This window comes from Schistocerca gregaria, chromosome 3, assembly GCF_023897955.1.
Source record: "Schistocerca gregaria isolate iqSchGreg1 chromosome 3, iqSchGreg1.2, whole genome shotgun sequence".
NCBI lineage: Eukaryota > Metazoa > Arthropoda > Insecta > Orthoptera > Acrididae > Schistocerca > Schistocerca gregaria.
Window position 1 is genome coordinate 572,648,694 of NC_064922.1, and position 27,620 is coordinate 572,676,313.

Sequence of the window (27,620 nt, forward strand, 5' to 3'; positions counted from 1 at the left end):
AAGTTGCATAGACGGAATACATCTCATCGAACCCGGAACATTGTTTAACGGAGTGTCAAAGAAGATGGATTGAATGTAGTTGTAGTTCGATCCTAGAGACCCAAATAACGAAGTAGCCTACTTCCATATGAGATACATCAACTATTTGGTTCACAAAAGCAAAATTTAAAAACTTGACTTTTCGAGAGCGTGTGGCGAGTGCAGCTATAGAAATTCGTTCTAATTTATAAATGATGAATCAAAATGTTTCATACATGGTGGTATAGTCTCAAAATATTGTGGTGGTAACCTTTCATCTGTGTCTACTGTTGTTAAGGTTTTGATCGAAGATAAATACTTGTGACAAACTTGAGTGTAAAGACGATTGCTGCTAGTTTCATACGCAGTTATTTACGTTGTGCTCTTAGATTCCTGTGTGACTACTCTCTCGGAAATCGCTATCTGTTCCGAAAAAAATAGTGAATTATTTGTGAAAAGAAGTAGTATAAATGTCTATCAGTTGTTTCATGCACAACAGTTTCATCTTTCATTTCACAAACATTCAGAAGTCACGAAATTGGAGATACTCGTTACTGAGAAAGCGCGTTCTTACGTGTGAATTACAATGAACATTTCAGAAAAATGCATAACTTTGAAAATTAAGGAAGTTAGAGAATGTGTTGCAAACACGAAAAAGAAGAAAATATTTCCGCATCCCGTGGTATACGAACCTACGCACTTTGTGAGAGCAGTTCGTCGCCTTAGCTACTTCGCTAATACAACTCGCATCCTGTGAATGCTTTACTTTATGTAATTCCATTTAACAGAGGCGCAGTCTTACTTCGTTGCCGAATGATGCGAGCGTAAGCAGTTAATGTACGAAAGTTTGGAAGATTCCTCCTATCAGAAATCACAAAATTCCTTTGCATTGTTACTTAAAAGTTTTAAACGCGTTTTGGTTGTTAATAAGCAAACAATTTGTGGAAAAGAGTTCTCGAAGTCACTAACAATTTCAGCTAACACTAATGTAGCATACGTACCCAGAGCGGCAGGGTCAATGTCGTGATATTTAATGATCTTTAAACTCTTAATTGCATAAAAATAAGGTTCATTTTGAGAGAATTTAGACCGAAACTGGATTTTTTTTTGTTGTTGTTGTAATCATTCACAATAACTACCTAACCTAACCATATAACAAAGGAAAATAATGTATTATGAACTCAATTTCCAACTGGACGCGTCTTGTGGTGATCCTTTAGTAATACAATCACGTAATCCAAAGCCAAAACCGCTCAATATGTTTAAAATAACAAATTATAGGGGTAAATAAACCACAGCTAACCGACAACAGGGCCATACTGAAATCTTAAACATCTCAGTACGGTTGTCGGAAAATCGGCTGGGGGATCGTTCGGTAATAGGTCGCAGAAGCTTACTGAATAGGAAATTCGGATAAAGAACCGAAAACTACATCACTACCGAGACTAACCTACTGCACATGATGGTATGAACGGCATAGAACAGGGCGCCTCCAGGCTGCTACAGTATCGCCACTTGTGGTGTGTCGTCATGGAGGCGATTCCGAGCCTACTGACCGCGGGTCGACAGACTTCGGCTGTCGCCTGATTCAGTCCTGGTATTCCAGCGCTGGCTCCAAGTCCTAATATAGCTTTATCCTTTGCAATTTACAATGTTTCCAAAATGCTTCTAGGTCGTTTCTGATTAATAAAAGTGTGGTCCCTTTAAAATGTCGCTTGTGTGGAAAGCGTCTTGCTGCCAAAGCTAGCAGACGACCAGGATAGAGAGTTTTGCTGTTACGAGTCACATTGCACCCCATTTGGCGGCTACGAATCATCAGAAGTTGAGTGCGGTAGGAAACCAGTGGTAGAATGTACCCTTTCAGGTTACCATAGATGTATATCATCGCATGTTTTACGCAAATTGTAACGATAGAGAATGTCAGACAACCAATTTTATGTGTTCAGTGACATGTGAGGAAGTGCGAAAGAAATAAACATTCAGCGGCACTTCGCTACCAACACATCACATGTATGTATTTAGTGTTGACCCTGTACTAACATCGTGTTAATAACAGAATACTAGCTAACCCTGATGTGTCACCCGGAATAAATGGTCTCCAGTTGGCGAGAGAAACGTGTGCACAGTGCTAGCAGAATTTCATTAATGCATGTCACTGATGCAGAAGGGCTGCAGCTAAGAAAAAGATTGTTTTAGGACTTTGTGGTTGGGTATTTACTGCAAATGCAATTTGTAGCTACAAACAGGCCAGACCTCATCAATGGGTCAGTATTAAGAATGAGATTAGTGGTCATGATGTCATCCAAGCAACTATGGCTACGAAAGCTAATAGGTCAGTCAAGAAGGCTAGGGGAGTGTTTCTGCTAGAAGGAGAAGATAAGCATTCTTAGCATCTCAAACAGTCAATTGCAAACTTCTACTGCCAGTATGATGGACATAGAGAATTATGGGCAAAGTTTAAACAAACTGTAATCGTGGTCTCGATAAATGCGTGCTCAGTAAGTGGATTAAGGACGGCAATAAAAACCAGTGTGATTGAGCAACGAAATTCGGAAAATGCTGACGAAGCGAAAGCTGTTGCCCTATCGACTTAAAAAAAAAAGAATAAAGGCTGGCATCTAGAGTGGAGTCATCAACATGTCACCTGGACAGACAGTGAACCAATGTTGTTTTGAAAGATGTGTGCCAAATTGGTCTGCTCGATCTCCCGATTTGAATCCCAAGGATGATGCCTTGGATGCATGGGTAGAGAGGTTTCATCACGTCAGCATCCACCAACCACTTTCCAAGAATTGTCAGCAGATCTGCAGGAGGAACGGGCGTTAATTCGTCAGTATGAGATCGATGACATCATTCACATCATTCCACATCATGGCTGCTAGAGGTGGTCACACCCCATATTGAACACTTTAACCAGCTGTCAGAGTGTGTGCGCAAAAACAAAGAACGTTTTTTCCTTCCGATATGCACGTTGTATTTGTTTACGTTATGTATTCTTTACATGTTAGAGTAGCTGTGTATATGGCTTTGTGGCAAAATAAACGCAACGTTGCAAAATTTGCGTTTGTTGCTTTAATTTTCGTCACCAATGTACGTATCAATAGAAATGAAGGAGATACAAAGAAAATTAAGGAATGAAACTGAAGTTAAGATTGAAAGAATGTCAACTATGTGATTAGCTGATGACAATATCTTTCGGTATAGCGATTAATACTGCTAGACAGGTTGTAATTAACAGACTAACTAATACAAACTACGACTGGAGAATACATCAAAGACGAAAGCAGTGATAAATAACAAAAAAAAAAATCATTACTGGGACCGTGAAATGAAGAAATGAACGAATTCTGTTACTCTGGAAACAAAATAAACGATCACGGATGAAACAACTCAAGCCACATGGTTCAACTGGCTTAAAGCTGTCTATTAGTATCATACATTGTCCTTAATTTCAGGAAAATTTTCTTAAAATGCAATTTTGGGGCTCAACGTTGTGTACGAGTGTATTGTAGGCTATGGGGAGAACTAGAAAAAATAGAATGGGGCATCTAAGATGTTTAATTATGTGCTGGAGAAAATCATGCGCAAAAGGAACAAGATATGTTCGCCATCTGATAAGATTGGAAGAAAGATTCGACTTAACAGTCTTGCATTTGCAGATGATTTGAAGTTGTTAGAAGACATTATCGATGAATCAAAGTTTCAGATAGAAGAACTAGAACGATTAGTGACATAGGCTGGGTTGGAAATTTCTTTTGAGAAAACAGAAATGATGTTCACCTTCCAAGTTGACACATCCCATCTTATACTTCACTACGCTAAAAAAATGAAGGTGGTATAAAAGTTTAAATATCTTGGAGAGATTATTACTTGGAATGCCAATGAAAGAGCACCAATAGGTAGTAGAACATTAAAACTACCAGAAACACAGAGAACTACGTGGCGAACTTACAAAAAGTCATCTCTTTCGATAAGTGCTAAACTTGAGCATTATTCCTCCATTATTAAACCGGAAGCAACATATGGATGTGAAACATTAAACTAAACGCTTAAGCAACAGCTGACAAATTGCAGAATACGTCGAACGATTATCAATGAAAGACACCAAGTTAATGGTCAGTGGAGACTCTTACCCAGTTCGGGGGTTACCAAGAAAGTAAATCCATTGTTGATACAGTGCGAAAAAAATTGTTTACATTTTTGGTTCACGTTTCTCGCTTACCCAATACTAGGGTCCGGAAACAACGTTGTCTTCTTTTAGAACCGGAAGACAGAAAAAATTGATTTAAAGAAGTACAAATGTATGTAAATGAAATGAACATTAACAAACATAAAATTGAACATAGGGTAAAGAAGTTGCTGCTTAAGAACAAACTCATATAACTGACATTCAAGCGGTCACGACGGAAGTAATGCATTATATCTGCCCAAGAAGAAGCCGCCAGATCACTTCGAATAAAGAAGTTTTGGGAAAAGAAGGAATTGTTCACTGCTAAGATTTAAACTTACAAATTGTAGAATCAGTTGCAAATGTTTAATTTTAGTGCTCCAATGTGGGCGTAAAATGCGTCCATAAATAAATAAATATTTCACACGTGTTGACCATAATAGTGGCCATACGTCAAAAATAACTGTTAGTGATAAAGTTTGTTTTGAAAATCAAAAAAATGAACGTTTTATTAAAGTTTTAATTTTTTGCAATGTAGAGGAGAAGCAGCACCACCCAACTCATTCCCTTAGAGATCTCCAAAAACACACAACAAATTCTTTTATTCAATACAGCATAACTAGCGGCGGGGTAGTTGGTGTGAGGGGGGGGGGCAGGGAGGGGGGTCAGAGCACAGAGAAACAGGTAGACTTGACTAATGAGTCACCTTCCCCAAAGTACAAGAGTTAATTTGTTTGTTTCAAGAACTTCAGTTCAAATGTTTCGCATGTTGATTGAGTGAGATGGTAACTAGGTGTAATATTAAGACCAAGCCTTGTTTAAGCACGACGCCACTGGCCCTTTGCCTACAATTCTACTTAAGTCAGACTCATTGTAATGCTTCCCAGATTGTTGGCGGCTGTAGATGATAGTTTTGCATCTGCCAAATATGGGTAACAACTTTTAAAATATTATGTGAGTTTTATTCAGCATTTTTACGATTGATTTGATTCTGTCCGCCATGAATTCATCTTCTGTGTCAAGCTCTTCACCTCTCAGTAGCATTTGTAATCAGCGTCCTCAAATATTCGCTGGCTTAATTTTAATGCCTGGTTTCCCCTACATATTTTTCACGTAACGGCTCTGTCACGTGCTAGGGAAGCTGTTGCTCGATGTCTTAACATATGACCTATTATCGTGTCTTTTATGATTCAAAGATTTTACCACGTGTTCCTCGCCTCGTCGTTTCCTCGGAGAAAGTCATTTCTTATTAGTCCACGTAATTTTCAACATCTTCCTACAGCACCACATCTTAGATGCCCAATTCAATTTTTTTATAGTTATTCCCATAGCCTACGATACACTTTTACACAACGTTGAGCCCCAAAATTACAGTTTAAGAAAATTTTCCTGAAATTAAGGGCAATGTATGATCCTTCACCTTGTCAAAAGCCAGATCGAATCTCAAAAGGTTTAGAAAATTATTTTCTGAATCTTACTCCAGGTTTAGCATATCGATGAGCGCCTGCAGTGGGTTTGACAAGTTTTTGATGTAAACCAAATTCTGTAAGGATACACAGCAGTGATTCACGATGGGTACCGTCATAGGCTTTTGTAAAATCGACGAAGCTGATCACCAGCGTATTGTTCCTGACGCTTTGGTGTTTCATTGTAAATTTACTCCAACCGAACAGGTGTCGGAAAATATAACGGTACTGACTGACTGCCGTGCCACTCTGAACCTGTAGGCACCACTGGCTACGCGTACGGAGGGGTGCGAGGTCAGTTCACCCGCTCTCCCCGCCGTTGTCAGTTTTCGTGATCGGATCCACTACATCACAGTATGTAGCTTCTTAATTTGCCTCAAAAGGGCTGAGTGCACCGCTCTTGTCAACAGAACTCGGCAGACCGGACAGTCACACGTCCAAATGTTAGCCAAACCCGACACCTCTTAACTTCGGTGATCTGATGGGAACCTGTTCTACCATTGCGGCAAGGCCGTTGGTCTCATTATCCATTGAAGGCTAATAATTTGATCAAGACAGCTTCACCCTGAACGAAGATCTCCTTCCTATTCACCTAATTCACCAACAAGCAGTTCATGAATTGTGAAATACAGAACTTTAGAGAAAATTTTCTAAGTGGTATCCAGCAAAGATATATTCTGTAATTATCTGGATTCGATATTTCATGTTTTCTTTCTGCAGTAGATGTATTACACAGGCCAGCGAATTTTTTTTGGAAAATCTTTCTTCTTTGATAGTTGATATTTATATATTTTTATGAGCTGAAACCATATGTAGCCATAGTTTTTTTGTACCATCCATTGTTTTCGAGCAATATGCTTTTTACTATATAATATAAAAGTGCTATGTAATTGGGTAAAGGGGGAAATTAATGAAACGCTTTGTTACAATATAAGCATGGTTTGTATTTACAGTAAGAAACTTAAAGCGATTACATGTGTTAATAGAGGTTTCACTTGTCAGTTTGAATTGGTTTGTATTTTCTTTCTGTTTTTCTTTGAAGCCACTGTTGTAGATTTTTCCATGTTGAGTCACTTGCTGAACTTCTCGGTGAAGTGACCACAATCTTGTTGGTGTTACAGCGGCCTTGGTAGCGTTTTTACATCACTTTGATGTCCTGGTGAAAACACTCTCCTTGCTCCTCACTAATATTTTCCATATTGTTCGGGAAGTATCAAGGTGACTGTTAAAAATGTGAACTTTCAGGCTCATAAATCATCCGAAAGTTTTACATTACTTTAACATTCTAGCTATAATAGAAACATTTTCCATGTCCTAAGAACTTTGTAACGACTTGCTTGAATGATACCCATGTTCCTTTCTCATTGGAAGACAATTGTGGATTCATAGTTAACATCAAACATCAATTTTCTAAAATCAGGTCCGACAAAGACGCTTTCTTCTAGTTTAGCTTGCGAAAGCTGTGAATGCTTTTGGCAGAGATACTTAAAAATGGTCCACCTTTAGGCAAACCCTTTACAAACTGTTTCATTAGGCCTAACTTTATATGTTTAGGCTTAGATCTTACAGTGCTCTGTCAAACTCTTCAAGCAGTATCGTATCTCCCATTTCGTCTTCATCTACATTCTCTTCCATTTCCAGAATATTTTCCTCAAGTACATTGCCATTGTGTTGACCCTTCATATACTCCTTTCACCTTTCTGATTTCCCTTCTTTGCTTAGAACTGGATTTCCATCTGAGCTCTTGATATTCATACAAGTGGTTCTCTTTTCTCCAAAGGTCTCTTTAATTTTCCTGTAGGTAGTATCTATCTTACACCTAGTGAGATAAGCCTCTACATCCTTACATATGTCCTCTAGCCATCCCTCCTTAGCTATTTTGTACTTCCTGTCGATCTCATTTTTGAGACGTTTGTATTCCTTTTTGCATGCTTCGTTTACTGCATTTTTATATTTTCTCCATTCATCAATTAAACACAATATTTCTTCTGTTACCCAAGGATTTCTACTAGCCCTCGTCTTTTTACCTATTTGATTGCTGCCTTCACCATTTCATCCCACAGAGCTACCCATTCTACTTCTACTGTATTTCTTTCCCCCATTTGTAACAATTGTTCCCTTATGCTCTCAATAAAACTCTATACAACATTTGGTTTAGTCAGTTTATCCAGATCCCACCTCCTTAAATTCCTACCTTTTTGCAGTTTCTTTAGTTTTAATCCACAGTTCATAACCAACAGATTATGGTCAGAGTCCACATCTGCCCCTGAAAAAGTCTTATAATTTAATACCTGGATCGTAAATCTCTGTCTTACCATTATATAATCTACCTGATACCTTCTAGTATCTCCAGGATTCTTCCATGTGTACAGCCTTCTTTTATGATTCTTGAACCAAGTTCCATTAGAACTACTGACGGCCTTGGGAGAGCCAGTCCTGACAAAATTCTACCTTCAGGTGAGCAAGATGTATGAGACAGGCGAAGAACCCTCAGACTTCAAGAAGAATATAATAATTCCAATCCCAACGAAAGCAGGTGTTGACAGATGTGAAAATTACCGAACTATCAGTTTAATAAGTCACAGCTGCAAAATACTAACACGAATGGAAAATTGGTAGAGGGCGACCTCAGGAAGATCAGTTTGGATTCCGTAGAATTGTTGTAACACGTGAGGCAATACTGACCCTATGACTTATCTTAGAAGAAAGATCAAGGAAAGGCAAACCTACGTTTCTAGCATTTGTAGACTTGGAGAAAGCTTTTGAAAAAGTTGACTGGAATACTCTCTTTCAAATTCTGAAGGTGCCAGGGGTACAATGCAGGGCGCGTAAGGCTATTTACAATTTGTACAGAAACCACATGGCAGTTATAAGAGCCAAGGGACACAAAAGGGAAGCAGTGGTCGGAAAGGGAGTGATAAAGGGTTTTAACCTCTCCCCAGTATCATTCAATCTATATATTGAGCAAGCAGTGAAGGAAATAAAAGAAAAGTTCGGAGTAGGTATTAAAATCCAGGGAGAAGAAAAAAAAAACTTTGAGGTTCGCCGATGACATTGTAATTCTGTCAGAGACAGCAAAGGACTTGGAAGAGCAGTTGAACGGAATGGACAGTGTCTTGAAAAGAGGATATAAGATGAACATCAACAAAAGCAAAACGAGGATAAGGGAATGTTGTCGAATTAATTCGGGTGATGCTGAGGAAATTAGATTAAGAAATCAGACATTTGAAGTAGTAAAGGAGTATTGCTATTTGGGGGGCAAAATAACGGATGATGGTCGAAGTAGAGAGGATATAAAATGTATACTGGCAATGGCAAAGAAAGCGTTTCTGAAGAAGAGCATAGATTTAAGTGTCAGAAAGTCATTTCTGAAAGTATTTTTATGGAGTGCAGCCATGTATGGAACTGAAGCATGGACGATAAATAGTTGGACAAGAAGAGAATAGAAGCTTTCGAAATGTGGTGCCATAGAAGAATGCTGAAGATTATATGGGTAGATCATACTAATAATGAGGAGGTACTGAACAGAATTTGGGAGGAGTTTAGGCACAACTTCATAAGAAGAAGGGACCGGTTGCTAGGACATGTTCTGAGGCATCAAGGGATCACAAATGTAGCATTGGAGGGCAGCGTTGAGGCTAAAAATCGTAGAAGGAGACCAAGAGATTAATACACTAAGCAGATTCAGAAGGTTGTAGGTTGCAATAAGTACTGGGAGATGAAGAAGCTTGCACAGGATAGAGTAGCATGGAGAGCTGCATCATACCAGTCTCAGGACTGATGACCACAACAACAACTTTATAGGTAGAGGTGGTAGACGTATGGTTTTTGGATCTACAAAGTTTTTTGCGTAGAAGTTTCTTCTCATCCGGTTTTGAAGACTCCCTCACAGGTCAGTTCTTTTTGCACTGCTTTGATCCCTAGCCCTACTGTCGCATTCGCACAAGAAACATGGAAAGTTGGTAAAGCCACCTCACTGACCAAGGAGCATGCAGGTTACTTTTAGATCGTCACACATCATCCAACCATGAGCAGAATAGCCTCTTTTATTCAGCACTATTTCTAGGTTTTCATAGCTTTCTTTCGTATGTACAGAATTTCCAAAAAGTATAGATGCATACAGGTTCTATTGTGTAATAAAAGAGCCTTTAAACTAACTTTGGGTGAAGCAATAAACAGCCTCCTGTCTTCATTTTTGTATTCAATACCAAAGTCATTGATCAGACTGGGAATGTCTGAGCAGTACGCTAGATCACCTTCTTGTTGAATAAACTTGGAAAATTCCTGCTCTCTCTTTCTATACATGTATATGCTGGCTCAACTGCCAGTAAGCTCTTTTCTTTTAATCTAGAGCCAAAAAATTCAGCTTTATCTTTCGTTATGCCCAGATCCCATACCAAATCGTTAAGCTTGGTCTGAGTAAACAATTTCGGCTCTAAACTTTCTGTATTACAATGGAATTCATCATCATCTGGTTCATCTAAAGCAGATTGTAAATCAGCAAATACTTCTGTTGGAATAGACTGTGAATCAACTGGTGGTTCAGGAATTTGCAAAGCTACGCTATGCCCTACTGGTCGGATGGCGGACGGAAGGTTAAAGCAGCTTATCACCTAGCTGTTTTTCGAATTATGACCAGTGAGATCAACATTACAAAAGTAGCAATCATCAGAATGATTTCATGGTTCCCTTCATATCATAGGCACAGAAAATGTAATGGCTGTTTTCTCCTTTATGGACCATTTCCTTGGATCTTCAACTCATACGGCGCCCAAGATTTATCTTGATCACCAAGATTAGATCCGAAGTATGATAGATAAACCTTTTCTACAAAGTCTGTAATGTTTAATAACAAATTCACCACGAATATAACAAAAACTGTCAACAGAGTTTCTACAACCACTATTTGACATTGTACTGAGCACATGTATAGGTAAGGGGGAAGTCAGGATAGGTTGGCAGTAGGCCTCAGAATAACACAATCTGTTAACAGAAAAATGGAATCGACCTTTTTGGACCCGGCCCGGATGGCCGAGAAGTTCTAGGCGCTACAGTCTGGAACTGCGCGACCGCTACGGTCGCAGGTTCGAATCCTGCCTCAGGCATGGATGTGTGTGATGTCCTTAGGTTAGTTAGGTTTAAGTAGTTCTAAGTTCCAGGGGACTGATGACCTCAGGTGTTAGGTCCCATAGTGCTCAGAGCGATTTTTTTCCGACGTTTTTGGCCAGAAAATGCTTTTCAGCAGTGCTACCAACGTCATCTACATTCATTGCACCTCCTTTTTAAATTATTTTAGCTATATAAAAGCTGTTACATTCTTTAAAAAGTGGCTTAATTTAATAAATTTAGCTGTAAAATATGAAGAAATGTTTTTTAAGTATCATGTTTGGATGTTCCCCCCTAACAGCCATAAGAAAATACGGTATTTTCAGCAAAAAAAGGTTTCCATCTGTGGCCTGTGAATTGCAACTTTGCAATCCTCTGGCAATTTTTCAGTTGTCTAAATTTCAAAAATGCATGTATGTAAATTTCGAATAGTTTCTACATTTTCATACATCCAAAGTTGTGCCACTAGTTGACTCTCACATGCTGCCTTATAATTCCGAAGCGAATTGGTGTCTGCTTGTAGTTCGTCTCGATAAGACTGAATTGTCATAACTGTTACGTGCTACCTTTCCGTTCATATTCTGCATCATAAAAATAGATGGAACATGTTTAGTCTGGTACTGTTTAAACATCAGTTAGTAAATCTCTAGTCTAATGGCGGCTGAAAGCCTCCTCGATAGATTTTAGTGAGTTCTGATGAAATTTCCTTTTGATCCTTCTAATTTCTTTAGCTGCGCATTCGTCTAACACTAATTAAATTCTCCCTGAACTTTCAGTTTTCCTTGGTTGATCATTTAACCAAGGTTTACGCCTGCACAGGATCGCCATCTCGTATTCCTCATTCCACCAAGCATGTTTCTTACGTTTCCTCAAGGAGGCAACTTCTTCAGCTAACGCTTTCAGCCCTTCAGCCATTGCTGCTAAGTTATCACTTAAAGGTGTTCTACAACTCTCGTAAAAAGTCGGATTATTAATAATATAACTAGGTTTGTAAATTCTCTTTCTGTATAACTTTTGGGGTTTGTTTTTACTTTTAGGTGTCAGTTTGATATTAATTTTTGCATATAGTGGTCTGAATCAGTATGGACGCCGCGGAGTACTTCAACATTATACATGTCCTTACGAAATTTCTGATCGATGCCCCCATAAACTATTTGAAACTCTCCTAGCGTTACGTTGGGACATTGCAAGGTCCTTAACTTACTTGTCTTTCTCTTAAGCCTCGTTGTCTCATAAGCCAACCCATGTTTACTATGAGATTTAGTTAAGCATTCTCCATACCTGTTTGTAAGTTTACGCGCTGACCATTGCCCAATCACACGTCGAAATTTCTTCTTTCGTCCTGTCTTAGGGTTAAAGCCTTCAAGAAGAATTTAAATATTAGTATCTGGTATGGTCGTTACCAGTCAGTCGAGTTCATCCCAAAATTCTTCTGCATCATCCTTGTTAGTTACATTTTTAACATTTGTTGAAGCTTGGACATTTATCAGTATGTAGAGTTTGTTTCCCACCTTCATTGTTTATGGGGGATTAGAAGATAAATCCTCTGTGGATTCCAATATTCTACTGTTTACCAAAAATTCACTCTGTACTGGGAAACATTTTCTAGTGCCCTTGATCCTGGTAGTCCTTTATAAAGCAGATATCCTCCTGGTCCTAGTCTGTATTATGTAACTCTTGAAGGGCTCTGATAACTATATTAATCTATGTGATAGATGATTCAACTTACCGAATTTCCTCAAAGAATTGACAATTGATATTTACTGTTGCAAAATACAAAAACCTTCCACGTTTGTTAAATTGTAGCTTGTTATTGCCTGAATATGTTGCACATTTATTTGTTTATTTAGTGCATTGCTAGGCGCTCCGTCGCGCCTTATTCTTCGGTGTTAGACCCAACTGTATCGTAACGGTGTCTTTGCCTGGATAATCCTGTTCCGATTGTCCAAACCGGTGGATTCTTTCGATAGAAGACTCCTCATACATGTTTAATTATCTGATCAATGATCTCGTTTCTGACGTGTGAGATAATTATAACGAGAAAATTACATTTCTGTTTGAAATCCTTATTTTTTCAATGTGTAGTTAGAATGTAACATACATACAAGTGCTATTCTCTTTCTTCTATAATTAATGTAAGATAGTCTTTCATGAGAGTGAAGCCTCTCTCTGCTGGATACATTTCCAACTTTCATTTTAGTAGTTGTCCATACAGGGGCCACGAAATTTCCACTTCAATGCTGCTGCAAATACTCGGTGGAGACAAACTCGACGTAAGTAAAATTTTGCGGAGAAAAAAAGAGAAAAGCAGTTTAGTTCAATTTCGAAAATGTCGTGGATCTGACAGAATCTTACTTGTATCCTTTTAATAACGTGGTCTCTAGATGTAATGCACTGATCATTTTCATATCTTTGAGAAGACGAATTAAGATCAAAGATTGTCAGAGAAATAGAACCAGGAGACTGATTTAATACTTGAATATTCTGTTTTATGAAACCGCATGAGAAATATCGCCAGTGAGAATCTGATATTTATGAAATTTAGAAGCAATGGTGACATTGAAACACAGTGCTTTGACTGCAGAAGGGCCATAGAACCACACATCACACAGAATTTTATGAGTAAAATACAAATTATTTTGTATTCTACTCAGAGCCCTCAAGAGTTACAAATTATTTTGTATTCTACTAGTGAAAACCGAAACTTTAGTGGAACACACTGAACATTAATCTTTTCAAGAAATGAGTCTGGATGAGATAATGGTACACTATGAGATGATACCTAGTAATAAAAGTAAAGAGTTGGTTCTAAAAACATTTCCTTCATTTATGATGTAGCCCTCTTACTGTTCTGTTTCTATTTTTCTGTCTCGATAATCGCGTGTTTCCTCAATAATAATCCTTTTCATCGTAACTGTTGTGAAGCTTTGATCGACAGTTGATTCCTGTACCCCATATTTTAGGTATCACAGTTTTAGACACTTCAGAGTTTCCTTACAACTATTTTTATGAGCAAATAGGCAATTGCTGTGTCATAGACAGAACATTATTGATGAGTTCATTTAAGGGTTAGCACACCTTGAGATAAGAGCCTATAACATGGTAACCATGCACTTTATCTCAGCTGACATTTTTAGTCCCACATGTACCTTAGTGCAAGTGATGGGTCGGTGGAGGAGGGAGGAGGAGAGTAGGAGATTTGGCCAACTGCAGAGTGAGCCAGGCACTGGAGGAGGTCTGGCAACAATGCAGAGTTAGCCTGTTTTCCTGCCGAGGGTACACACTTGGGCCTGCTACAAACGTGCTCCTGACGTAGGAAAACTGCGCGACCCAAAGCCCGTTCTCTCTTTGATTCAACACCCACGTGACTGAATAAATCATGTTCCTTGTTACAATCCTTCTAACAGCCTATCGATTGTACTGTCCACATACGCTGACAGCCAGGCGAATGGGTGCTATGAAACACGCACTGCAATGTGGGGGGGCAGGCCAAAAGAGACAGTATTATCCTGTGAGGGAAAGTCACATAGACTGCCATTGGACCTGTGGTGGTAATGGTAGACAGTGTGGCGATTGTGGGATACATGAACGTTATGCGGATCACTGGCATCCCCTCATTTCTGTTGTTTCCTCCGATGCCGGTGGCATTCTACGGGACAATAACTGTAAGGGTTGCGAGGTCAGAATCGTGCTTTTCTCGTTTAAGGAGGATAACAGTGAACTAGAGTTGTTGTCTTCGCCAACATATTCACCTGGCCTGACCCAATATAACACATGTGTGCAGTATTTCGAACCAGTTCCGAGTTCATACATCAAAAGCCCGTAATGTGTTGTAATTGCATATCCTATGCATACGCATTTGATACCACATCTCTCTGGAAATCGACCAAATAATTACAAAACCCAAAGAGCGCAAAATTCACACACTTTTGATTTGACCTACGTAATAATATCAGGTGTCTTAATGTTTCAACTCATCAGTATATTGTAAAGAGAATTAGAAGTGTTGGCATTAATGTGTGCTTTGCGTTTTGTGTACTTTGTCCTGAATATATAGTCTTTGGAACCAGTTAAAAATTTATGCGTCCTTTGGCTGTCAAATTCACGTGTTTGATGTGGTGTCAGTACATGTTGTTTCGAACGAGGTTAACATCCTTAACGCCACAGTTCAAAGCATCTGATAGTAACAGTAGAGATATGTAATAATGTAGAATGCTTATACAGATACTGTTTTGTCTGTAGGACTCTGTACCAATTTTAACGATTTTTTTACTATTTTTACAGATGTTAAAGTGCTTAATGGGTCATAAACCAGATCTTAAGAAAACGAATTTCATTAGTTGGACGGCATTACATTATGCAGCCCGTAATGGACCACCAGAGGCAAGTAATACAAACTTTCTGTTTTATTTGCTACCGAGCATAAGTAGAGACAAATTATGGATTCTGAGAGCACCTAGGCGATGAATACTGGCTTCGTTCATGCCAACAAGTCATGATGTTGTAGAACAATAGGAACAAGTGTTTAGTGGAACAGCACTTTACTCCACAAAAATGTCATACATCAGGAAAGGTAACACCATCACAAGAACAATCATTGTCCAAGGATCATGAATGATATTTCATCGTCGAATGTCGAAGATCTATATGACATTACTTCTTCAAAGCCCATCCAACTTTAATTGAGATGCACTTCCAGTAGATATCCATAATAACTTACAGAAAACAAATTAACCCTTAATATTCTTCAGCTGAACAGTAATTAACAAAACAAAATAACTCGTTGTTAATTTGGCAAATCCCTCAGTCTAGGATTTACCTTAACAACTATTAAGGTTAGTTAAAATTATAAGTTCAGTGCAATCAATAAAATTTGTGAATGTGTTACTCAAATAAGGAACCACCAGCCACATTTTTAATACAACAGATGAAATATCATTGGGCACAGCAAGGAACACAAAGGGAAATATTATGGATCATCAGTACTAAAATGAAAATCAAAGCGACTCTGCGATACCTGCATGGAGAAAGTGCATAAAGGTTCTCTTCGCAATCACTATAGTGACATTAGATGAAAACATCATCAGCGCTCAAATATGGGCTCAAACTAAATGTAGGCTCCAGGTAGCCACACTAATCGGTAATAATCTTAAACCCCGCATAGAAGAAGGGAGGAAGGATGGATTTAACGTTTCTGTGACATCGTGGTGATTAGATACGGAGCACACGCTCGGATTGTGTCGAGGATGGACGATGGGGAAGGAAATCGGCCGTGCCCTTTCAAAGGAACCAACTCGGCATATGCCCGGGACCCATTGTGGATATCACGGAACACCTAAATGTGGATGGGCGGATGCGGGTTTGCACCTTCGTCCTCCAGATTGCGAGTTCAGTGTGCAAAGCACTATTCCACCTTGATTAAATAGAAAACTCTCTCGATTGATCACCAGAGGCCGACCATATCCATATATATATATATATATATATATATATATATATATATATATATATATATATATATATATATATATATATTATCCAGATGGTACAATAATTCAAAGAGTTCGGACTCCTACAGAGAGCCAACGTCATGTCCATCGAACCATCGTCCCCTCACGTTGCACATATCGCCTTCTCGTGGTATTTAAATTGCTACGGGTGTGTGACGTCCGGAGACTACGTATCCTTCCTGCCATATGAATCAAGGGCACAGAAAATCTGGCTGAAATCCTGCAGAGGCCTAGTAAGAATTCAAACATCATTACAGATGTAAAATACAGACCTGCACAATTTCCATAACCTTCCAATTCGTGCTACCGAGGCGGGTGCCGCGGTTGTTGTTCTCTGCTGCCATGTTTGTTTTATGTCAGCGTTAACGCCCCCCTCCCTCCACCGCTCTCTGGCGTGATCTTCACACATTCATGTTCCATCAGTTATTTGGTGGCAACTGAGAATGAAGGTCTTGGCATCGAAACCGGTAATGCAATACATATAGAATTATTGCAAAATGAACCGAATTTTTTTCTCTTAATATAATTTGCTTCACTTGGTTCATTACAGGTTAATACAGTAGACAACAGCTATGGAAATGGCTTTACTACTTTTACGATGCCCTCACACAACGCTTATTTCACCTATTTGACATAATTAGCAAAATTACACTTCTATATTTTAATCCCGTTCTCTGGTTTGTACATTACTAATAAGCTGCACATTCACTCTGCACAGTTCATAACATCATGTGCCTTAATTTTATTCAACTGTGCCATTCATCGGAAGGATAGGGAGTGCCAATCCTTGTACTTAGCTCACTGTAGTTATAAACCACACCTAATGATGCACGTGTGGTTTTGGTAACAGAAAAACAGTTGAAGAACATAGAGACATGGAAAGACTCATAAATTCCTTTCGCACCACCTCATCAACTGCGACTTCTAATTGTTTCACTCATGGGGGAGGCAGGATGTCGTGGAAGGATGTGAGGTAGCTCTATTTTGTACTCCACGTACCCTTCAACTGCTCGACAATTGGTGACAACTTCTCTAAATTCTTCACACAATCTCTGCAGCTGTACACAAGGCCCTGGTTCCAAATGACTCAAATCAAAAGGAGATGACATCCGAGAACCATTTCAATAACCGCCGAATGCGCAATGAAGTGACCAACGTGCCTAAAAAGTTAAAAATCCGTTCGTAGAGAAAAATCAACGCAAACCCTTTCTTGAGCCAGTTACACACTAATCAGACATAAAGGAAAAAATTACCGAAATGACAGCCCTTCAATGATCTTGATCTTAAATGGTCCTGAGAAATTATGTATCTGCAACTTAATCAGATCAATATCTTAATTTCTCTTGAACTTGCCGCATCACACAGGCTACCTGCCGTGGAAAATGAGACAGATCTATGATTATACTTATGTACTACATAAAAATCGTGACTGATTAAATTAACTGCCCATATCGACAGTGTATATAATGGTTCTCCGTTACTACTTTTTTTTTAGTCTTCAGTCTTCTGACTTGTTTGATGCAGCCCGCCGTAAACTCTACTCCTGTGGCAACCTTTTCACCTAGAGCGGAACTTTCAGTCTGCCTCCTGAGTTATTTAAGGATATATTCCAATCTCTCTCTACAGCTTTTACCCTCTATAGCTCCCTCAGGTACCACGGAAGTTATGTCCTGATGTCCCTTCTTCTTGTCCATGTTTTCCACATACTGCTATCCTTGCTGATTCTGCAGAGCACTTCCTCGTTCTCTTCCTTATCAGCCCACCTAAATTTCAACGTTATTCTCTGGCATCACGTCTCGGATGTTACGAGTCTCTTCGGTTCTGGTTTTATTTCGATCTTATTCCGTCTGACGGTTTATTTTACCGCCTAGGTAGGAGAAATCCTTTACTTTACCTACTTTGCGATCGTCAGTCCTGGTCTTTACGTTCCCGTTGGTATCATTTTTCCCACTGCTCATTACTCCACCCTCAAAAGACTGGCAACGGCGTATATACTTACGAAACATCCCTGTTTCCAACCTGATTTTCTTCATTTCCCAGTATTCTTAGCCGATATAGTCTCCCTAAATTTGCTTTTCACAGAACTCGATACATCAGAAAACATCTACTTTATAGATCTATAAATTCTTCTTTTATCTGCCGCCATCATTATTCTTAATGTCATAATTATTGTCATTATTGTCATTATTATTATTATGTTACTTTTTCAGACGTTATGTCTGTTTAAAAATTGGAAGTGATGCAGACCTTGATCAAGCGTGACTTCCTTTTAACTGTACGATATATATGTTACATTGCATTTAGGAGCTTTCGGGTAATTGAACATGTATCAATAATTACAGATTTCTGTAGTTGTATATATACGTTTGGATGTAGCTGTATTGCGTTGATGTACTGGTGGATATTGTGTGGTATGACTACTGTAGTTGATAGTATAATTGGTACAATGTCAACCTTATCCTTATGCCACATGTCCTTGACTTCCTCAGCCAGTTGGTTGTAATTTTAAATTTTTTCTTCTCTATATTTGTTGTATTGGGTATGGATATTTTGATTAGTTTTGTTAATTTCTTCGTTTTATTGGTGAGTATGATGTCAGGTTTGTTATATGGTGTTGTTTTATCTGTTATAATGGTTCTGTTCCAGTATAATTTGTATTCATCATTCTCCAGTAAATTTTGTGATGCATACTTGTATGTGGGAATGTTTTGTTTTATTAGTTTATGTTGTATGGCAACTAGTTGATGTATTATTTTCGCTACATTGTCATGTCTTCTGGGGTATTGTGTATTTGCTAGTATTGTACATCCACTTGTGATGCGATCTACTGTTTCTTTTTGTTGTTTGCAAAGTCTGCACGTATCTGTTGTGGTATTGGGATCTTTAATAATATGCTTGCTGTAATATCTGGTGTTTATTGTTTGATCCTGTATTGCAATCATGAATCCTTCTGTCACACTGTATGTATTGCCTTTTCTTAGCCATGTGGTGGATGCTTCTTGATCAATGGGTGGCTGTGTTAGATGATGCGGGTGCTTGCGATGCAGTGTTTTCTTTTTTCAAATTACTTTCTTCGTATCTGTTGCTGTTATGTTAACTAAAGGGTTGTAGAAGTGGTTATTAAGTTGCAATGGTGTAGGTTGGTTGGTTGTTTTGGGGAAGGAGACCAGACACCGAGATCATCGGTCTCATCAGATTAGGGAAGTATGGGGAAGGAAGTCGGCCGTGCCCTTTGAAAGGAACCATCCCTGCATTTACCTAGAGCGATTTAGGGAAATCACGGAAAACCTAAATCAGGATGGCCGCACGCGGGATTGAACAGTCGTCCTCCCGAATGCGAGCCCAGTGTCTAACCACTGCGCCCCCTTGCTCGGTGCAATGGTGTAGCCGATGTATTTATATGAGTGATTGTTATGTGTATTTTTCTAGTTTCTGCTCGTTCTGGAAAGAATTTCCTTAAATTGTCTACCTGTCCATAATGTAGGTATTTTATTTCGATAAATCCCCTTACTCCTTCCTTTCTGCCTAATGTGAATCTTTCTGTTGCTGAATATATGTCATGTATTCTATATTTGTGGCATTGTGATCGTGTAAGTTTATTGAGTGCTTCCAGGTCTGTGTTACTCCATTTCACTACTCCAAATGAGTAGATCAATATTGGTATAGCATAGGTATCTAAAGATTTTGCCTTGTTTCTTGCCGTCAATTCAGTTTTCAGTATTTTTCTTAGTCTTTGTCTATATTTTTCTTTTAGTTCTTCTTTAATATTTGTATTATCTATTCCTGTTTTGGTCTGTATGCTAGATATTTATAGGCATCTGTTTTATCCATCGCTTCTATACAGTCGCTGTGGTTATCCAATATGTAATCATCTTGTCTAGTGTGTTTTCCCTTGACTATGTTATTTTTCTTACATTTGTCTGTTCCAAAAGCCATATCTACACTCCTTGAATGTGAAATAAGAACACCGTGAATTCATTGTCCCAGGAAGGGGAAACTTTATTGACACATTCCTGGGGTAAGATACATCACATGATCACACTGACAGAACCACAGGCACATAGACACAGGCAACAGCGCATGCACAATGTCGGCACTAGTACAGTGTATATCCACCTTTCGCAGCAATGCAGGCTGCTATTCTCCCATGGAGACAATCGTAGAGATGCTGGATGTAATCCTGTGGAACGGCTTGCCATGCCATTTCCACCTGGCGCCTCAGCTGGACCAGGGTTCGTGCTGGACGTGCAGACCGCGTGAGACGACGCTTCATCCAGTCCCAAACATGCTCAATGGGGGACAAATCCGGAGATCTTGCTGGCCAGGGTAGTTGACTTACGCCTTCTAGAGCACGTTGGGTGGCACGGGATACATGTGCACGTGCAACGTCTTGTTGGAACAGCAAGTTCCCTTGCCGGTCTAGGAATGGTAGAACGATGGGTTCGATGACGGTTTGGATGTACCATGCACTATTCAGTGTCCCCTCGACGATCACCAGAGGTGTACGGCCAGTGTAGGAGATCGCTCCCCACACCATGATGCCGGGTGTTGGCCCTGTGTGCCTCAGTTGTATGCAGTCCTGATTGTGGCGCTCACCTGCACGGCGCCAAACACACATACGACCATCATTGGCACCAAGGGCACCAAGGCAGAAGCGACTCTCATCGCTGAAGACAACACGTCTCCATTCGTCCCTCCATTCACGCCTGTCGCGACACCACTGGAGGCGGGCTGCACGATGTTGGGGCGTCAGCGGAAGACGGCCTAACGGTGTGCAGGACCGTAGCCCAGCTTCATGGAGACGGTTGCGAATGGTCCTCGCCGATACCCCAGGAGCAACAGTGTCCCTAATTTGCTGGTAAGTGGCGGTGCGGTCCCCTACGGCACTGCGTAGGATCCTACGGTCTTGGCGTGGATCCGTGTGTCGCTGCGGTCCGGTCCCAGGTCGACGGGCACGTGCACCTTCCGCCGACCACTGGCGACAACATCGATGTACTGTGGAGACCTCACGCCTCACGTGTTGAGCAATTCGGCGGTACGTCCACCCGGCCTCCCGCATGCCCACTATACGCCCTCGCTCAAAGTCCGTCAACTGCACATACGGTTCACGTCCACGCTGTCGCGGCATGCTACCAGTGTTAAAGACTACGCTGGAGCTCCGTATGCCACGGCAAACTGGCTGACACTGACGGCGGCGGTGCAAAAATGCTGCACAGCTAGCGCCATTCGACGGCCAACACCGCGGTTCCTGGTGTGTCCGCTGTGCCGTGCGTGTGATCATTGGTTGTACACCCTTCTCGCAGTGTCCGGAGCAAGTATGGTGGGTCTGACACACCGGTGTCAATGTGTTCTTTTTTCCATTTCCAGGTGTGTATATCATTGCTGAATACTTCTGTAATCTTTAGTAATGACTTGAGTTGTTGATTTGTTGCTGCCAGTAGTTTTAGGTCATCCATGTATAGCAAATGTGTGATTCTGTGTTAGTATGTTTCAGCAATATTGTATCCACAATTGTATTATTTAGGATGTTAGATAGTGGGTTCAGAGCAAGACAGAACCAGAAGGGACTTAATGAGTCCCCATCGGTATAGTCCACGCTTAATCTCTACTGGCTGTGATGTGATATTGTTTGAATTTGTTTGGATATTAAGTGTGGTTTTCCAATTTTTCATTACTATGTTTAGGAACTGTATCAATTTAGGATCTACTTTTTATATTTACAATAAATGTAGTATTCATGAGTGGAGTACACTATCAAAAGCATTTCAGTAATCAATGAATGCGTAGTGTTGCGACCTATGTTTACTTTTAGCTTGATATGTCACCTCTGCATCTATTATCAGTTACTCTTTACATCCTCGTGCTCCTTTGCAGCAGCCTTTTTGTTCTTCATTTATAATTTTGTTCTGTGTTGTATGTGTCATTAATTTATGTCTAATTACTGAAGTTAATGTTTTGTATATTGTCGGTAGGCATGTTATGGGACGATACTTAACTGGGTTTGCTGTGTCTGCTTGATCTTTAGGTTTAAGATAAGTTATTCAATGTGTATCAGTGACTGTGTATGGGTCTGCAATGTAGCTGATAAATAATTTAGTTAGATGTGTATGTGTTGAGGTGAACTTCTTTAGCCAGAAATGTGCTATTTTATCGTTTCCAGAGGCTTTCCAGTTGTGCATTGAATTAATTGCTTGGATGACTTCATGTTGGAAAATTATCACTTTAGGCATTTGTTGTATCATCTTGTATGAGTCTGATTGTGCTTCTATCCACCGTGTGTGTATTATGTTGTACCGGATTTGACCATGTGTTGCTCCAGAAGTGTTCCATGTCTATTATGTTTGGTATATTGTCTATTTTAATGTGTGTGTTATCTCTTGTCTGGTAAAATTTGTTTTGGTTTGTGTTGAATGTTTGGTTTTGTTTCCTTCTATATTCACTTTTTTGTATCTTCAAAGTCGTTTGGCCAATGCTTGTACCTTCTTCTTCTTTTCATCTAATTCCTCTATCGCTTCTTGTTGTGAGATTTTACCTAACCTTTTTCGTTTTTTGTCAGGTATTTCATCTCTTATAAATAGTGTTTTCTGTCCAATGTCTTTTCTCAGTTTGTGTATTCTGATCTGTAGCCTGTGTTGCCATGCTGGTTTTGTGGGTTTCTTCCATGTGTTGGTTGGTTCTGATCTCTGCCTAGTGTGTATATTTAATGTAGTGAGTGCTCCTACATAAACCTGTAGTTGTAACTCTTCCATAGTTGGATTTTCATTTATTTTTTGTGTATGACGGTGTTGATAGTTCCTCTTGTTGTTTCGACTTGTGGGTTATTTGGTGGTCTATGTAAAAATGGTCTAATGTCTGTATTTGTGTCTTTGTATTCTATATATTTGAACTGAAATTTTTCTTCTATATCTAGCATGTGTGTCATCTCATGCCCTATTTGTGCTTGTCCTGGTGGCTGTCTTAAGATTTCGTTTTCGTCTGATTGTTTAATAGATGTGTGTTGTTCTTTGTTTGTTTCCTCTGTGATGTTTGAGTCCATTACTGTATTATCTTCTTCTTCTTCTGATTGCACATTATTTTGTTATAGTATTTGTTGTACTTGTTGTTTGACGTTTTCTAATTCTGATTGGGGTATCCTGTTATTTTAGATTAATACACGAATCTGATCAGCTAGTCATTACCTGTTAAAAATTTTAATTCTGGGTATCTGGTAATAAATGTTGTGTATACTTGTGATCTGTATCGAGTTGTGTTGGTTCCTAAGTTTGTTGCTTGGTAATAACAGAACATGAGGTGTCCGTTACCTTCATCTGACCATCTCATCCTCGGTCTTTGTTTTCTTTCTAGAGTGGTTGCAGGAAGCTTGTCCTGCAAAACACCTTATTTGGATTTAAATCATTTTCTTTGTTTCTCGCAGTGTCGTTACCATTGTGGACGGGCATAGGGTTCAAGTGTCGTCCCCGACCATGACAGCGCTTGTCCGAGGCTTCATTTGTTCTGTCCTGAACCAACTAACCACACTAAAAGGGTGGTTAGCCCTATTAGTGGTTTGTTCTTTTCGTCGCCTTTTATGACTGGCAGAACATACCGAAGACCTGTTCTTTCCTCAGGCCTCCACGATGTTTATTATTATTATTATTATTATTTTTATTACTATTATCACTATTAATCGCTGCATCTGCAGGATTACAAGTAATGCAAGCAGTAACTTTCGTAGTTCGTAGTCAATATAATTTAGTCAAACTGCCACTGCAGACACTAGTTGTGATTCTAAAACTGCTATTTTCTTAAGTTACTATGACATAATTCGTAGTGTGAAACCGTAGTCTGAACTAAGAGGAGGCCTGATGGTAATAATGAGATCAGGTTAAAAATTTAAAGAAGTAAATAAATAATTCTTGTCATTAACCTGAATGTGTGAGCTGTTAAGTTGGTTGCGAGGTAATACTTGCAGTTGTAGGGTTTCACAATCTGCGGGATTGTGTATATTAAATTTACCGAGAGTCTGATGATATGTAGCCCAGTCTGCTCAACAACATGAATTGTCTTTTTGTTCCAACGATTTCAGAAATTCTGATGACTTTTTATCTATCAATTCGGCCTTATTTGACTTTATGTCTTCCAAAGTTCTTTTAAATTCCAATACTAAAATTGGATCTTCTATCTCTCTATCACATTGTGAGACAACGCCTCCAACTCCTCTTCTTCCTAGAGGCTTTCAGTGTACTCTTTCCTACTACCCACTTCCTCCTCTGCGTTTGCCAGTGCAATTCACATTGCACTCTTAAAAATTACGGCCCCTGCTTTTAATTTCTAAAGGATGTTTTGACTTTGCTGTATGCTGAGTCAGTCCTTATGACAAACATTTCTTTTACAATTCCTCCACATTTTTCACACAGCCTTTCCACCATAGTTTACCTGAACTTACTTTTTATTTCATTTCTGTTTGGCATAAATTTCTGTATTCCTGAAATTAGTTGAAGATACTTGTGCTTCCTTCTTGTAGTAATTAAAATGAAGAATTTCTTTTGTTCCCCTTAGCTTATTCAAGGTTACCTCCCTTGTTCATATGTTTCTCTTCCCAGCTTCTGTGACGCCCATTTTAGAGATTTTGATTCTTCTTCGGCTGATCTACCTATTAAGCTATTCATTATCACAGCATCTATACCTTCAGAGAACTTCAAGAATCTATTTTCATTCCTTAGTACATCCTAATCTTACTTTCTTGCACACTGATTCTTCCTAGCTAAAGTCTTAAACTTCGCCCTACAGGTGTTCGTTGGCTGTTCACTCCAATATTATTCACATAATAGTATAACTACAGAAGCTCAGCGTCATACTTCCATTATTGCAGAAGTGTTATTAATAGAAAAATTGAATACTACAAAAATTTCATTAATAGAAAAATTGTCAAATTTGATCTGTCTTGTAACAGCATTAGCACAACAGATTTAGTCGTATTGAAGTGTTCAGTTAACCATCGTATTATTTCCGACCAATTATGTACAATGTGGTTGAATTAACTGGAGCTCATTCTACAGAGCAAATATATAGCCCGTTGATTGGTCGATGTGACCTGCTACTTGCCTCTTCGTTTATCCATCTCTCAATTTAATTTCAGATGAGTACACATTAATATGTATATAAAAATATATGTGCATAGAATGTTCATTCTACTTCCTCACTTCAACAAATGTTTCTTTTATGAAACAAACGTATTATATAATTTTAATGCACAAAAATAAATTCAAAATATGTTGCCAATCTGGTATTCTTATGACATAAGAAAAAAAAGAAACATTTTCACCTATCTGAGCTACTGAGGATTAGCAACTCACTTTCACAGTTGTGCCATCTGTGGCATTATTTATTATAATTTATTATATTTTACATGCATTCATGTGTGTGTCTCTTCCAGATATTTGTCAGGGCAGGAATAAAACAAATGTCAATCAGTAACAGTATTAGTTATGGAGTAATTATTATGAACAAACATTATGCATCTCACAGTTATCATATTCTTATTTTGAGGTACACAGAAGGAAACATGTTAGCCCTTTGAGAGTAAAGTTATTATAAATATATTCTTATAAAAAATTAAAAGAGAGGTAGGCCAGCGAGTAAGTACAATGATTGCAAAGGACAGGTGTTCGCATTCTGTTAGCGTTACTACCAGAACTAGAACTTTTGATGTGTTAAAATTACTTGACTTTCTCCAAATTCGGCAACGGAGTGTTCTCATTTCTGCTGTTAAGAAGTTTCGTTTTTGAAAGAAATTTTCTTATATATTATATTCGTTGTATTCAATAATTGTACTATTCATTGCATTCAGTTATAAATTCAACATGTTATGCAACATTATCAATGGTATGTCCTGAGTCACTTCTATACATTATGTGTATCCTAGCATTAAAAAAATTCCTATGTTCAACCGTAGTGCTTATAAGGCGAGCGAAACCAAGAACCATTACCGTAAAACGGCGCTTTCATTCTGTCTCACCTATTGTTATTAGTGTTGTGTATCAAGTTAATTTATTAATATTTGTAGTGAGAGATGAATGGAGATCCCAGAAAATATAACGAAATCGTAAGTATCTACTTCTGACGTACGTTGTTTTCACGTTGACCCATTTTTCAGTAAGTCTGCCGCTCAGCCCCAACCAACAGCGATTCTACTGCTGTCCCAACTCCACCCCACAATACCAAATGGGCGTAACTCCCTGAGGAGAACAATTTTTTGCGAGACGGACATAATATTGTCGTATTAGTTCCTTAATTATTGTGCTGTGAAACACACATTTCACTTTCCATCTGTCACGGAGCTATAGCATTCGCTCTACTGCACTCGTCAAGTTGGGAAATCCGATGTACAGTTCGTGATTGTGTACTTTACCGTACTACAATGGTAGAAGAGAATGAAGTTTAGTGACACAAGAGATGCCTACCAATACTGTTACGTCTCTGAAATTGAGAAATTTTTTGTTGTGACTGGCTATTTTATACGTGTGCCGGTTAGGAGTTTTTGTTTCGTCTTTGAAAGGACAAGATGAAAGGTCCAGCTATGCAAGTGAACGTCTTGGATGAAAATAGTCTTTTTTGGTTTTCACTTTGTCCTCTTTTAGTTTAATGCCTTTTGGACCAAAAAATTTTCAGTGGGTAAGTGCTGTCCTTGCCATACGATACTGAGTACTTTCCATAGCATTCATCTCTGTGATTGCTATAATTTCTTCAGTATACTGAAACCAAATTTATGTATTTGTGGAAAAAGTTGGAATATGATGCCACATACGGTGAATAGGCTGGGTAGTGCAACAATTTATTCTCAAGAACTCCCATTGCCTACGCACATCTGGGTCATTGAGTATTATTTCAATAAAAATGATCTCTTTTTCAAACACGGCATTTTCTAGCGTTTTTTTTAAACTGATATGTTCAGAAAATGTTAAGTATTGGACAGTTTACTTTTACATTCGAGAAAGCAGGTTGTAATATCTCAGCCGGCCGGAGTGGCCGAGAGGTTCTAGGCGCTACAGTCTAGAACCGCACGACCGCTACGGTCGCAGGTTGGAATCCTGCCTCGGGCATGAATGTATGTGATGTCCTTACGTTAGTTAGGTTTAAGTAGTTCTAAGCTCTAGGGGAATGATGACCTCAGAAGTTAAGTCCCATAGAGCTCAGAGCCATTTGAACCAATCTCAGAATATACGCTTGGACCACAGCACTGTATGAAAGCGAATCATGTACTTTGCGAAAAGCGGAAAATGAGAGAGTCGAAACGCTTGAGAATTGGCAAATGTACTTTAAACTTAATTTGATTGTCAGAAATGGGTACATTTCTAGCAGAACTAGCGGCGA

General features: G+C 39.1%; 1 protein-coding gene across 1 annotated transcript in view; it reads left to right on the plus strand.

Moving 5' to 3' along the window:
- The window catches only part of LOC126355974 (uncharacterized), a 626,068-nt gene that overhangs the window by 549,033 nt on the left and 49,415 nt on the right, over positions 1 to 27,620 (plus strand). The window contains exon 20 of the mRNA XM_050006583.1: positions 15,043 to 15,141. Coding sequence (XP_049862540.1) covers positions 15,043 to 15,141 — 99 coding nt within the window. The remainder of the gene's footprint in view (positions 1 to 15,042; positions 15,142 to 27,620) is intronic.